We start from the raw sequence: 16139 nt of genomic DNA, 5'->3' as shown, positions 1-16139 counted from the left end.
TTCAATTCTAAGAACATAAAATACTCAAGAATTCTACGTACTCGATAAAAAGATAATCTTTCCAATTGTTTGGTTTATATATTTAGTACCTGGTAGTCTAGTATGTAAAGTATCTTAAAATCTAATCTAAATCTAATTATTTAATCTAATTTGACTAACGTATTTATTTTATTTTAAAATTAAACAAAGTTAAATTTGTATAATAAAATAATACGTTTTCCGAAAAACATGCCATAAAGTAAAATAAATACGGTGCTTGACGATCTCGATCGTACACCTCCGCGTATTTGGTGTCTCCTGATGAACACGCAGAAAGCACGAGTGTACATGAAGGGGAGAACAGAGGCGAAGAACTCCGTATCTTGGACTTGGAGGCAACAGTTCGTATGCATTGGCGAGAGCATTGCCAGCTATCAGTATTAGTTCGGCCGTCCTCATGTGCGCATCCGAGGCGCTCTGCGCGACATCGTTACGACCATTTCATTAGAGAAAAACGAACTTTGTGTTTATACATATAGAACACGTTCATCGCGTCTTTCTGCGTATACTCGTGCGAACCGGAATATAACGAGTAACGTTCCGAGTGATTCAGTGGAGTTAATCGAAACAAACAACCGGCAAGCAAAATAATTCCAAAATAATCGTATAACGTTAAGATTTCTTTCCAACGTAAATTACCGTAAGAAGTACATATCTATTAACAACTGATGAACTGTCGAATGTTTGATTTACTCTCTTCCTGTTTTAACCGTCGATCGATAGAAGATTATTAATAACTCGTCGTATTGTTTCGATAAAGTTACTGGTAAACGAAGAAGAGGAGGTATCTTTCGAATTGTTTAATGCTTTAACGTGTTTATGGCATGTAATCGTCGATGAAATATTTTCATTGTCTTACGATTGTTGTTTACGATTACGTAAAGGGTACGAAACGCAAAGCGTACCGCGATGCGACCTACAGATAAATAACCGAATTAAGTTAGTTTGGCTCGCGTAATTTTTCTGGACGCAGTTGCCGTAATCCGTAATTCGTATTACGTTATTCGCGGGGCCGTATCGAATAACCGGTCTTTTTTCCGCTCCGAACCTTTACTTCCGACAATGGATCAGTCAACCGCGTGCTTCGTTTTCGTAACGTCTCCCCGAAGGTAAACAAAACAATCGGCGATTCGATCGTACGAAAATACATGTAGTTTCGATGAACCGTCGAGAACGAAAGGAAATTAACGGTGCAGAAGTTTCGTGACGAGTGCGTTGTATATCATCGAGAGTATCGAAGGATACGAGGACCGAAGAATCTCGAGTCAGCATCTAAGAAATCTTATCTAAGTTCTCGCGATAAATTTCGGATAAAATTTCTGTGTAATGGAAGATTAATGGGACCGAGTGTCCTCTGAAAGTCCGTGAAATGTGCCGTATCCTTGCATCCATGTTGGCGACGAGATTTCGCAGGACGTCGAAAAGTCGCTCGACGGGACTCGATCTTAAATAAAATCAACTTTGCAGTTTCATTCGGTCGATATTAACGGTTTCGAATAACTTATAAGAAACTACGTAATAGAAGGAGTCGAAAATTTTCATAAAAACGTTCAAGAGCCTATGGAATATCGGAGCTTGTTTTTTTAAAAGATCTGCGACTGTTTTTCTGTACTATTACGCCGAAAAAGTAACCTATCGAAGCACACGTCAAGAAATTGGGACGAGTTTAAGAACCAACGAGGACGATCTTTGTTTTGAGTGTGTTTTTGAGTGTGTTTTTGATCCGCTAGAATTTACCGCGGGCAAGTAACTTGTATTTTATCGTACGCGTGAAACTATTTAAAGTTGATACTGTGAAACTGAACGTGATGTATGGTAAATGTTTTGGCACGCGAGAAGAATATTTTGATATCGTTGTAAACCGCTGACGCCATTGTGACTTTTATCAGGATTAGAAGAACAGGTGTCGCCGCGTCATGGTATGTTTCCCTCTGTTTATATTCTTGGTTCAATGTCACTGTCATTACTGCAAAACCGATACGATTTGCTAATAATCTCTGTAGAAAAAAAATACGATCCAAAAAAACGAATTGAAGAATATTAATCGTTCTATAATGAAGAGTAAATTATATTAGATATGTACGTATTTAAAATTTAAAATTCTGCAAAAAAATTGACGTTGAAATTGAAATTTTTGGTACGCTTTTAATAAATAAAATAAACTAAATTTATTCAAAATGTACCGTACGATAATATAGTACTGTTAAATTACGTTACGACGTTACGAGGATGCACAACGATTTACAATGATTTAAAGCGAAGGATCGTTAGATACAACAAATTTTAATTTCTTTTTATCGAAGATTCGATCGTATACGAGGAGTTGGTTTATTTTTTGCATCGTGATCGGTATCTAAGACCGATAACAATAATCGTCAAGTGTTTCTGCAAATGGCGTTTGTCTTAGATTCATTGATATTATACTTTAAAGCACTCGAGACCTATGTTGCTTGTCAAAAAGTGCTTCGTTACTTTTCTACAATTCGTCGATCATTTTCGCTAATAACTATTTCTAAATGACGCCGTCAAATTATGAAAATAAATATCAAAATATCGCGCGTAAAATACGTTTTCTCATAACGTCGTTTAAAATGTCAAATTAAACACCGGATATCCGAAAAGTTCGACAAATCTACGACGAATTTAAAATTTACAGACCACGTAATTGAAAATTAATAGATTCCGATTCAAAAGTCTATCTTCAAAAATGAAAAATTTCAACTCGAAAGTTTACATTCAGAATGAAAAAAAAATTTCAATTCGAAAGTTTATTTGAAAAGTTCCAATTCAGAAATGCGAAACGAAAATTCAAATTCGAGATTTAAAAACTAGAGAATTAGTTAGAAATTCATTTTAGTATAAAAATTCGAATAAAAAATTTATTTACATGGAAAACACTGGATCGTTTGATCGTATATAGCGATACAGAGTGACGCGTTAGTCGTCATCGACATCTCTGTGAAATCTACTCGACGTAAATGCAAGATCGATATTCTTTTTAGCGTAGTAATATCGGATGATTAAACGCAGCACGTGGTACCACGAGTTCGTTCTCCTTGCGTATTGATAACGAAGGTTCATAGTTTCCCGGTCAAATGTTGGTCATTCCTTTGATAAACGCTCAACTGTCATCCATGCAGAAGCACGTGGTTTACGACTTCCCGGAACAGTGATCATGAATCATTAAGTTTCTGAGTCTTTCAATTAGGAAAATTAACCGATTTATCGACTCGACTAAATCATGGCATACGAAAGATTATCAAAATCGTAGCACGAGTCGATCTTTGAATGCGTTTTTAAAAGCAAGCTAACAGAAAACATTTATTCTGTATTGTTGGCTGTAGTTCTAGAGATACGATACAATTGGTCTGTGGGTGTAATCGTTGATATGTCAAGGTCAGCCTCATTTTTTTTAATGAAACCTGATGTGACCAAAGTTCAGAAGAAATGTGACATATATAAATGAGAAATTCTTCGACTTTGAGAAAACTGTAGGTAAAATTTAACTTTAACAGATCGCTGATATTTAGATATTTAACAGTAGAACTATAATTTATTAGTTGTTTGTACACTAAAAAAAGAAAAAAGAAAAAAGAAAAACAGACAGTCGTACATACGCAAACTTCGCGAAGTAAGCTCGACGAATAACTTAATAAAGAAGAAAACTTAATCTAATTTTTTAATTAGAAGGGATATGTATTTGTAACGTAATTAGTCTATGGTTAATATTATACAGTTCAGTTAAATCTGCGGAAAAGAATAAAAATGTACGCACGTAGGAAAATTGTAAGAAATTTTGCGTAACATAAATCGATCTAGTAATAGAATTAATAATTTTTCATAAAATCTTTCCAAATTTATAACAGTGATTGTTTGAGGATTTAAATGAGAATTCTTTTTCAGAGTAAGAAGTGGAAGCTAGTTAGACAAAAATCGAGATAATTTTAGCATCAAGAGAGTAGTCGGAGTTAAGGTAGTTTAGTGCAGCGAATGTAGGTTAGATTAGATAAATCAGCATAGAATAATAGCAGCGAGTCATTAAGTTCAATGACCTATCTTACAAAAATCATTCAGGTTTACGAATGCATTAATAAAGAATATTAATAAAGCTACGTCGAAAGTGTATCTTGCTGGCCAGGTTGAAAGTTGAAGTTTTTCTATTATAATGTTGATTACGATGTTGAATCGTTTCGTGTAGTAATCGTTAGAAATCTGTGTGTCAAATGTGCCTATTACGATAACGTAGAAGAAACAATTATGCTTCGTTCGAAAGAAAAGCAAAGAAATTCAAGACCTCAAACTAGATTTAAATATTAATCGAACGAGCACTAAATTGTAAGGATTTTAAATCGAAGACCATAGGTGAAAAGTACGATAAATTACGTTTCTTTTATAGGAGACTAATTGCCAAATTTAATACGTTGTCGATTAACTCTGCATAAAAATGAAAAAATATCTTTCCATCTGACTTTGTATCTGATTTCGGATATTAGTTAAATTAAATTAATATAGCAATTTGTCCGATACTATTTCTTTCTTGTAAAAACATTCCGAATTAAAAAAGCTTACGATATCTTCGAGTTGATCGAGTTATTTCTCTTTCAATTATTTCACGTCGAAATACTCTTTAACACCAAGCGACATAAAAGACAGAAAGTTAATAAAAACAGATATATCGTACTTTTTAAATTATCTGTCAGTGATATCCCAAATTTATTTCGACGTAGTTTACGCGCTAGAGTGTGGATGTTTATGTATTTATGAAGACTCGAAGCGTGCAAAATTGCACAGAATTCGTGCAATACGCAAAACTAATAGATTATACGAATTATAGCACTCGTTATTGGATAAATATAAATTTGCATAAACGACCGTGGCGTGATTACTAATAAATGTTATTTATATTTTAGTGATTTTCATCGAATATTTCTATTTTCAATCCGATTTTGATGCTCTACGATCCGCTTGGTCTAAAACGTTCCTTTGCAACAAAAGCGCGAACGTACTCGCTCTTTTGTGCCGTACTCGCTCGGAGCGCGCGTATTAAAATATCTTTTGTAGCCTCTGAAAAGTAAACGTTTCAGACTGAGCATTTTGTCGCGACACGTTAGGCACTTTTAACAGTTACATCGCGCTTCCTCCTCGTCGTCCTACTTCTTTTTTCTCTTCCCTCTTTTTTAATTTGTTTATTACATCAGAAATCAGATATTTCACATTTTTCTTCCTGTATTTTATAAATAACGAAGCAATCTATCGGTGGTCACCAATAATCGATAAACTGTATGACTTTTATGCATTTGTGGGGAACTCGAGGGTGCAAAAATGTATAAAATATCCAAATAGCGCTTGTTATATGCGCTATATTCGCCTATATTCATAATAAAATTATTGTCTAGTTAAATTTCGTTTCTTTTCATTCAGTCTAATTTATTTTATTTCATGTCATGGACACTTTTTATTTTGCACATTCTATTCGAACGCTACCAAGAGAGAAGATTTGAAATTTTATCAGTACTCGTAACTATATGGATAAAATTTGAAATCGATATAAAAATGTATATAAAAAAGTTACTTATTGTAACCATGTACTTGTTAAAGAATTAATTAGCATACAACGCGAATAGAGCACTCTCAAAGAGTCGATGGCAAAAAAGAACGATCAAACGTTGTAAAGTTTTTGCACAAAAATATAAATCTTCGTGTCTCTTTCGAAATTTACCAATTTAATCATGACAATCATGTCGAATTATAGTGACAGCAAAATTGTAAAATGTTTCGCGCGACGCACGTATCTAATATACGCGTAACAAATTTCTATAAATATTCGAACATTTTGGTAGCAGTCGCTTCGCGCGTATAAAAATCCTTCGAATCGATGAAATTCTCCGTTCGTTAGAACTTTTTGTTTTCTCTATGCTTTAATCGTTTCTATCCAAATTACGCGATATTCTAGATTCAAGCGTTAATCTGTAACACCTACGCGAGACTTTCTAAAGTTGATTAACAGCAAACCGGTACGATCGCTACGTAACTCATCGTTCTTTTCTCTCCTTCAACCGTTCTTCTTATAATCGCTAATGCAATTAAGGTAATAGCAAGCTTTTCCCGTGACGCAGGTTAAAATTTACGCGGCAATGACTTAAAAGCTTTACGAGATGAATTTAGCTTGCGAACGATTCACGGATTCGGCGCCAGAATCGGAGGGAAATTTTCGTCGACACGCTGGCCGTTTTACCGCATCCTTATTTTACAATTGGCCAGTTGACGTTATTCTGTAATTGAAGGTCGTTAATTTTCTGCGTTTTCTGTCATTGCATCGTGGCTGTAGAAGGCTGCTATACGCGGTGTAAATAATAATTGGAATGTTCGCCAAATAACGTAGAGGTTGACGAATTTGGGTATCATTTAAATGCCACGTTTACGTATATCCATAGTTCGAGGATCAAAATAATTTGTACGTGTTTGTATTTTATTTCACGTGAAATAATATTGGACGAGTGTTAATTAAAATTAAGATAGAATCGTAGAGTCGATTTTTGAAACTGATTTTTGGAGTTGATTTATTATAATTGGTGGAGATTTGAAATTGAAATGCTAATTTATCTAATAATGCTAATCTGATCTTTCTAAATTATTTTACGTATCTACTTGTTGTTACTTTAATTAAATAAATAAGTATCACGTACTTAATTACTTTACGTATTTAATAAGAACGAAAAGATGTGCGTTAAAAATCGAAGGATCTATTCACGTGCTACTATGAAAATTTTATTACGAAACTTTCTTGTAAAACCTTGTCGAAGTTCAGAGAAAATATATACGATATCTTTTGCTCTTCATATTTTTTTCAGCTTGTTGGAACATCGATAAAGGAATCTTATCATTGATTGCTCTCTTATTAAGGTGTACAAATAACAAGCGTATTACTTTCCATACGAGATGAAAGTATAAACGACGGATTTTTCGATGCACGAATTTTCCTCGAAGAATCGAATGTGTGTGTGTTTTTTTTTTTTGTTTAAACGCACGAGAAATCCCAAATACGACTTAATTAAATTAGGAAATTTCAACGTGACGAGATTCGCTTTGTTATTATAAATCTGATATGAAATAATTCACTAACGATCACAGAATGTTTTCGCAGAAAGAGGAAAAAATTCAAAGAAATTAATTTCTTGTCGCGTAGAAGACACGGCGCTTTGTGTATGTGTTCGAGCTAGTGAATTTCCTGATTCACGTGCGCGAGCTGCTTCTTAAGATGGCATAAGGTTCGCGCAAAAGGTAAATCGCCCTCTTCCTCGAGGCTTAGATCGAGGTCGCTGCTAAGCCTACAATTATTTTGACGAATTAAGAAGACGCATTCGTACGGCTTTACTTTCCCGTAACTTAAAACCTTCGTCCAAAGCCTGAAAGGATCGATGCTTTAAATACCTTTGGTTGGCTGGTTTAAACAACGATCTTTAGATATTCAAATGAATCAAATAGGAACATATTCCTATGACAAAACGGACAGATTTGTATTCGTGTGTGGAAAATAAGATGCATTGTTGTTATTTCATTTTTTAAATATAAAAGTACGAAGAAATATGGGCATTCGTAAATAATCGTTGTTTTCATAGAAATGTGGTATTCGTATATGTACGTAATTTCCGTATAATATATGGGAAAAATTAATTTCGTATGAAATCGTAGTTTATTTTATTAGAACGTAACAATATGTTGATATGTCGTCTTTATTTTTAATAAATGGATTAGGGCTCTCGAAACGATGGTTTCCAATATAATCGCGATATTAGAAGATATTCGAGTTTGAAAAGAGTCGCGGTATATTCGTTTTTCAAACTTTTGAACTTTCGAATTTGAAAGTTAGCCAACTTTCGACTTTTGCAATTTGAAAACTGTCGAACGTTCCAACTTCGAGTTTTTAAATTTCCATAAAATTATGTATTTCCAAATTTTCCCCCGAAACCTAATCTACGATCTTGCTCTCGAAAACACATCTGTTCGTCCGAACTACACGTACATGTTTGATATCTGCTGTGATATCTGCAAACAGATCGGAAGCCTTCTCCGAAACGTCCTTTAATTCTCAAGATCTGATAACAATGATCGTAAAAGCGAGCGAGCGAGAGCGAGAGAGAGGGAAGAGAGAAAAGAGAGAGAGAGGCCGAGACCGAGACCGTGCTCTACTTCTGTGTGTATGAGGTTTCGGTATTCACACTTGATCGAACAATCGCACATTCTAAAATTTCCTTCGGTTCCAAAGTCTCACAATAACGTGGCATGCAGTTCTAAGCGCGTCAGACTGTAGCGGTGCAGATAAGGTTTTGCAAAGCCTCGTATCGAAGGCCTGTCGACAAATGCCAATGATGAGAAACCGATTTACATAGAATACTTGGAAGAAGCATCCTGCGAAGAAGCAGAAGAAGAGGCAGAAGAGGAGGAAGACGATGGTGACGAGATAGAGAAGAAGGAGAAGAACTAACGGAAGGAAAGACAGGAGATCGCGAGATACGCACGTGATCATCGTGTCCACCGTTAAATTGATAGCAACTCATACACAATGAACTTCATTTATAATCGCCGACTCTAACTCGAGCTACTTCGGCTAGTTACGAAGTGCCAGAAGCAAATCTCAACGTCGACGCCGTCTCTCTTCCAAACGTCGATTTCAAAATGACGACGTGAGAATTCTGCCTCTGACGTTGCTTCTACTCGACTATTCCTTTAGTCGAGCTGCGCAAACTTCTTCGTCGTTGTTTCGCTGCGAAATTTTATTACAAAGCATCTCTCCCTCTCTCTCTCTCTCTCTCTCTGTCAATTGCCGATTAATAAGTAAGACGGTTTGTCAAGACAAACTGAGTACGAAAGGAGACGGGTACATAGGTGAATATTTTTGAATCGTTGAAGATTCATTTAACAATTGATAAATGTATTACGTGTACACGTTTATAGTAGTCGTTAGATGGAATTTATAGAATTCTGGAAGATAGAATCGCTTAAATTCGCTAAATAACGTTTCATGAATTTTAGAAGCGATATACTTTTGCTAGAAACACTTAACAGTTAGATGGACGACAGACGTTAGATGCGTAATGAAAAAGTAAGGGTGAAATAAGCTTGTGTACGTAAATGCGTAGGTAAGTGAGAATACAAGGCAGTAGGGAAAATAATGGTGAATCGAGTTCCTTTTATGGCCAGGATGCCGAAAATAAGTATCGTAATAAGTATTATTTAGGCGTATAATAATATCGAGAAGCGAGAAATTTGTAAAAATTACTCTCTAATATCGCAAATGATTATTAGCTGTAAATAATTATTTACCGATGACGTATACGAAGGACTAATTAAAATGTAAAGTTATTAATATCAAATTGGGTCACGGGTCGTACAGTCGGAAGATTCAGCTATTGGAAGGTCTGCTCCCTGTTGATATTTAACTGAAATAATACCTATACTGAAAAACCAGTTACAAAAAGAAATTGAAAGATAATTTACAGAGACGGTTCTACTTTCTAAATTAAGGAAAATATTTAATATTATTCGATCCACTTGGATCTACGTGAGAAATATCGCTTCGGAATTAATTACACACGGATATATAAGATTAGTAGTAGAAACACGGATTAAAAGATTGGTAGAAAAGGATTAAACGATTACGGATATATCAAAAATAATAAAAATGTGTTTTATAATGTAACTCACGCTGGTTGACCCTATTTCTCAGTTGCAACTATGGTTGCGGTTCGATTACTTTCGTCACGAATTAATCAACGTGGCTGATCTCGTTTGGGTATTAGCAATCGATGTTCGTTCCTTCGCGTATCAAGCGTAATACAAGCAGTAACGTCTGCGAAGGCGGCCCGAACAATTGATACAGCATAAAAATGGGCGCAACTTGAAAACAAGGTCAGATGAAACGAACGTTTATACGAAGAGTCCTTGTATCGTGTTTGTACGACGAGCTTTAGTTCGGTAAAAGTACTTTAGACGTTGCATCCTTATTTTCCATGCCGCCTAGTACCAACTCGAGAAACGGAGAATGCCGATCGATACTCGTTCGGGAATAAACGAATCTGTGATTAACGTAAGCAGCGCTTGACAAATATAATCGAGCGTGAAATTGGTCTATTGAAACGACGATGGAGTTCTGCAACGAGTAGTATCTACGTATACGTATACGCGAAAAACACAGCGAATCTTGAAACATATGAATCGCTCAATTTCTCAGTTGCAGAGAAAGTTGTACCTCTCTTTTAAGGTTGCAATAGCTGCTTAAAATTATGCAGCTGTAATACCGTTGTTAGAGATAATTTGGCAAGCGAATACGAGTTTGTTATCGGAAGAAACGTTGGTATACTATAAAATTAGAATTTAGATATTCGGCAAGAAATTGAATTTTTTATATCAAAAGAACGTTGTTCGTTGCCGATGATGTTAAAGTTACCCTCTATTCTCGGAAAGTTTGTAAATAATTCATTTAGAATCTGATTTTGGAGTACGTGGTATATAAATAATCGGTTAAAAACGTGACACTTAAATGAACGTATCCTTTTCATTGTCCATCGAAGCGAGTAACGTATTTACAGTTTACAGACTTTTATAAATCTTGGTGCGTGCGCGTGTGTGTCGCAGTAAAATTTAGAATGTACATAAATACGACGTAACGTCGAGAGAGATATAGAATATTTCTATTAATAATGAAAACGACGCTGGGCATCACAAGGATATCCATTCGTACTAAGGTACTTCGGAACTTTCTGTAAACACGGTGGATGAAGGACATGGACGGAAAAATAAGTTTTATCGAATAATAAAGTGTAATTAGTGGATGCACGATTCCCTTCTGCAAATTCTCCGCTTATTGATTTATGGATTAAAATAAAACATTTCTCGCGTCATAACGATCGTTATAGAGGTATACAGATTAATAACGATACGGATTAATAACGTTCTGTTCGACTCGTGGTTTCCGAGTCTTTGGTTTTATTTACGGATCGTCGCGTCTACTGTAACGAACATTGGCAAAATATCATAAAAATTAACAGGCTGCGTCGAACGACTCTCTTTTCGTTTAAATTGGATTAGACCTAAATCTCTCTCGTAGAGCTATCGATAGGACTAAACGCGTAATAGAGACTGTCGTAAAGTCGCGCCAAGTCAGAACCAGATTTTAACACCTTTATGATCGATATCCGTCTAAGATGAAGGAGCACGCTGTTATTTCTATACTTTGCAGATTTTAACATCTTTACCATTCGTCTAGAAAGTGAAGCAGAGTATTACGATTTCTGTACGTTCCAATCATCTATCGATTCATCGACTATCGGCAAATAGAGAAAATGCATAAAATTAATTCGGACGAAACATAGATAAATCGGTTAAAATTACTTTTCCAGTTGTCGTCTCTCCACGGATCGATCTCATCCTCGATTTATGGAAATTCATTTGAACAAAAACACGGAGTAGGACGCGAAGAATAGCGAGCTAAATTTTCTTTAAGCCTGTGAGCTTAACAACGGGCAACGTCGCAACTAAAAACCAATGCCCGTAATGTTAAAAGCTCTGTTTATAATATCGGAAATCGGAACAACAAATACCAACGCGAACAAGTCGAATCGCGGTATGAATACTCCGATTAGCTCATGAAAAACGATGCTCTTCGTCCGAAAAACGATTCTTAGCAAATAAATATTACGAAATAATATCGGATTTATAAATATTAAATCGATATTGGAATATCGCACACCGTAATACATCGAATCGTAGAGAATCACCGGACGTAACAAAAATATTACGTACGAATCGAAATTTCTCGCGTATCTCGGAAACGAATCCTTTCGACTTTTTCGACCATTGGTCTCACGAATGTTGGGTAATAAACGTCACGATGCACCGCCGATAACACGTGGCATAAAAGTAACGTATGTATATTTCGATCGTAGAATACACCGCAAGAGCCGAAGCAGTACCGTTCGCCGTATGGGTGCCTGGGTTGACGATCGTTTCGCGGAGGAGGAGGCGGTCCCGATTAACCAGGGCCCGAGAAGAAGGAAAGCATCCCGCATCCTGGGCCACGTTTGCGATGGTGGCGGCCCAGATGCGATTCACCAGCGTACAACGAAGAACTTTAAGAATTCGTGCAGATCGTCAGCGTCGTTGTTGCCGTTACGCCGTCAGTTTACTAGGCAGCTCTACGAGTGGCCCGGTTTACCATTGTTTAAATCAAGGACGAAACTAGATCAGTTTTGAATCGATCGCGCGAACCGCGATCAAATTTAACCGTGATATGACTTTTTTTCTAGCGGCGCGCGTGTTTTTAAGTGCTACTAAAAGGCAGAGGATATAAAAGGATAAGAAGAAGAAGAAGAAGAAGAAGAAAAAGAAGAAGAAAAAAGGGGTATGTGTTTGATCTAATTTACACGGGGATCGACAAAGCGAGAAACAAAAAAAAAAAAGAAGAGGTAGTTAAATCGTTAAACGAGAAAAAAGAATAGGTTCGATGTGGTTGCGTCGACCGTTCGAGGACTGCGCTTAAACGGCAGAGTCCTCCTTGTTCTTGGTACCATCATCATGGCCGAGTGGGCCAAGTTCAATGGCGAGGAGAAGCTGACTCAATCGAGCAACACGATCGAGACAGAGAGCAATAACAAAGAGGAGGAGGACGGTACCGGTGGATCGCGTGGTGACTCGAGAAACGCGATCGAGGTGATAGCACGAAAAAGCGACGAGGAGTTGTTGATCGAGAAAAGACGTTCTTCCGTAAACAGGACTCCGCAAGAAACGCCGCGTAAAACGGAGTCGCGAAAAGCTAGCGACGCGACCTCGTCGGAACTAAATTCTTTGGTGAAGAACGCGTCACGGTTGAGAAAAAATTCCGATCAGATCGGAATTCTTACCGAGGAACGATCCAAGATATTGTACGATCAGAGCTACGTGAACGATGCGGCGATCGAGAAGGACGAGGAGTTACGAAATTGTTTGGAGAAGACGTTCGACGTTGCTTACAACGAGCCTGGCTCGAAGATTCGACAGGAAGCTAGGCACGAATTGAGAGAATCGAAAGAATCGCAGAACTCGGTGAAAAAGCCTGACAGTTTGTACAAGGACAACGTTGCCAGCCCGCCGAAGCGTAAGAGCGTTTTCACAGAGCGAAGTTCGATTTTCGGCTCTCCGACCAAGATCCTGTCGAAGAATCGTTCGCCGTCCGAGAAGAGTACCGAGAAGTTAGTTAACGGGAAATCGCCGCGGGAGGACAAGCAACAGCATCATGTGCAATTTAACAAAGACTCGAAGAAGCAGCAGTGCCGGGAGCAGAGGCCGCGATCGAGCCCTTCTCTACCACCGTCGACCACCAGCAGTTCCGAGGATAATTCCAGCTTGGGGCAATTGTGCGAGGCTACGCCACCCGATGGCGGTTGGGGATGGGTGGTCGTCGCAGCTTCCTTCATGGTTAACCTCATAGCCGACGGTATCACGTTCTCGTTCGGCGTGATCTACGTGGAATTCCTCAACTATTTCGGCGAAGGGAAATCGAAGACGGCCTGGATCGGCAGCTTGTTCATGGCGATGCCGTTGTTGTCGGGCCCCGTGGCCAGTTTCCTCACGGACAGATACGGTTGTCGAAGAGTTTCTATAGCGGGCAGTATCCTAGCGGCGGCCGGTTTCGTTATAAGTTCTTTCGCCAATTCCATGGAGGTTCTGATATTCACTTTCGGGGTTCTCGCTGGCTTCGGTTTGTCCTTGTGTTTCGTGGCAGCCGTGGTGATCGTCGCTTACTACTTCGATAAGAAGAGATCTTTCGCGACAGGTTTGTCCGTCTGCGGTAGCGGCATAGGAACGTTCATCTTTGCCCCGGTTACGCAGTATCTGCTGGCTGAATACGGCTGGCGGGGAACCACGCTGATATTGGCCGGTCTGTTCCTCAATCTGGCTGTCTGCGGCTGTCTTATGAGGGATCTCGAATGGACGACCACCAGAGCGAAGGCGAAGACCGAGGAGAGACGGAAAAATCGGGAGAAAAAGAGGACCAGGATACAGAGCTCGAGCGTGGACTCGTTCTCCGCGAATAGTTCGCTGAACACCCTCACGATCATGGAGAATCTTCGGACTCAAGAGGAAGAGGAGGAAGACGGTGAAAAGCTATTTTCCAGTCTGGTAAGCTTACCCACGTTCGTGAAGAACGGCGAAAAGGTACCGTTGGAGGTATTGGAACTACTTAGTACTCGTAAAAACGTGTACAACGTGTTACTGCAAAATTATCCGAGTCTGCTCATCTCCTCGAGGAGCTTCAGCGATTCCGGCCCGCTTCACGATCAGCTGAGCACACCTTCGGCCAGATTCGTGCCCACGCCGAGCTCTTTGTCCGAGTTGAAGAGCGAGGAAAACAAGGACAAGGTCTTGCCCAACGACGAGCAAACTCTTCGACAGCAAACGGACGCCGCTTGGCGATTGTGGTGGTTGAAAAAGATCAATCTGGATAGCTCGTTGAGAAGATCCAGCACTCTCGAGCATACCAGGAGACTACCTACTGCCTATTTGAAGGATATCAGAGTGCATAGGCAGAGCCTTACGTATAGAGGTGCTATGTTGAACATAAATCGATATCGACTCAGGGCATCCAGTTGTCCGGATATTTATAGGAACTCGATGACCACCATAGCTAGAACCAAACTCGTCTGGTACGCCGGTCTCTGGGAATTTTGGGACCTCATCGTCGACATGCTTGATTTTTCTCATTTCGCTGATTCGCGTTTCTTGCTGTTCGCCATTAGCAATTTCCTCCTACATACCTGGTACGACGTGCCCTACGTCTATTTGACAGACAACGCGATCGAGATGGGCTTTAGCGAAACCGACGCATCTATTTTAATATCGGTCATAGGAATAACCAACATGGGTGGCGAGGTAAGAACGATCTTCGATTCTCAATTTAATGGCTATTTTCGATTATCCATCGATTATCCAACCGCGAGCAACGCTTTTCTTCTTCTTCCGTTGGAAAGTAGAAAGTACATTCATCGGCTATTAATATATTCTTTGTTAATCGATTTCTTAGAATATCCTTATATACCGAGTCTTATATACGCAGCGATCCGATAATTTACCGTTCTTTCTTTTTCGTATCAATTTTTATCGACTATCGGAAATTACCATTTTACTTACTTGTTATCGCGAGATAAAATATTTTCATTCGAATAATTCAATTACAGGTGGCGATTAAATATAGTGTTGTAATGTATTTGCTTTAACGACGTTTCTTATTCCAACCTCCTTTTTTTTTTTTATAAGCGAACCGACGACTAGCTTACGTACAAATCTAAATTTCGTAATGTCTTGGGCTTTGTTCGTCGAGCGAAACGTTCGAAATCTTTCTCCACGAAGATAAAAAATTTCCCAAGGGAGGAAATTTCGTTTTCCAAGTTTCGGCAAGTCGATGACCCAGTTTGTCTCCGAACAATTATTACTCCGTTATTATCACGATTCGATATTCGCGCGTTATTCGGAATCGATCGTTGTCTAAATGTCGGACAAGTATGGCACAACCGTCGCACGATTTTAACGCACAATATCAATTTATCTATTCGAAGGCTATTTCAAGTACGTATAACGATGTTTATCGATGTATGTCAAACAATTTGAAATTCCAATAGTTGCAAACGATGCTTATTCTTTTCACTTCCTCTTACGTTTGGTCGCAATTTTACGGCAACAGTTGTTATTGCGAAGACGCAACAATCGTGGATGCTTTAAACGTGAAAATCTAACAACGACGACGCGTTACTTAATATTATCGTGTCGCACGAACCAACATGTCGATAATTCCAAATATCGATGTTCATTGTTCGGTGGGTTCTCCTTTGCACCGTCACTTTCTTCCTTTCTGTGTTCCGATATTAGTTTGCCTCGCCGTTATTTATCCCTCGATAAAGAATGGTTATTTCCGCCTACCGATTCATCGAGACATCCATTCCTCCAACAGCTGTTCCCTGTGTCTACGAGCGAAATTTTTTGAAAATTTTAGACCTCATAATCGCTTTGTACCTTCGTACGGCTTCGAAATGATATTTGAAATTAAATCCCCGCTGGAATCTTACGCA

The 16139-nt window shown here is 38.4% G+C and overlaps 1 protein-coding gene across 2 annotated transcripts in view; it reads left to right on the top strand.

Annotated features, from left to right (window-relative positions):
• Positions 1-16139, top strand: part of LOC117159401 (monocarboxylate transporter 9) — a 30350-nt gene that overhangs the window by 8545 nt on the left and 5666 nt on the right. Inside the window, exons 1-2 of one of the 2 annotated variants that reach the window (XM_033339204.2) lie at positions 420-1958; positions 11985-14946. In XM_033339204.2, coding sequence (XP_033195095.1) covers positions 12613-14946 — 2334 coding nt within the window. In that variant the 5' untranslated portion in view covers positions 420-1958; positions 11985-12612. Of the gene's footprint in view, positions 1-419; positions 1959-11984; positions 14947-16139 lie in introns of those variants that run through there. The other variant, XM_033339203.2, reaches the window with a different exon arrangement.

Source organism: Bombus vancouverensis, chromosome 1 (assembly GCF_051014615.1).
Source record: "Bombus vancouverensis nearcticus chromosome 1, iyBomVanc1_principal, whole genome shotgun sequence".
Lineage (NCBI taxonomy): Eukaryota > Metazoa > Arthropoda > Insecta > Hymenoptera > Apidae > Bombus > Bombus vancouverensis.
This window is presented reverse-complemented; position numbering and strand designations above follow the sequence as displayed.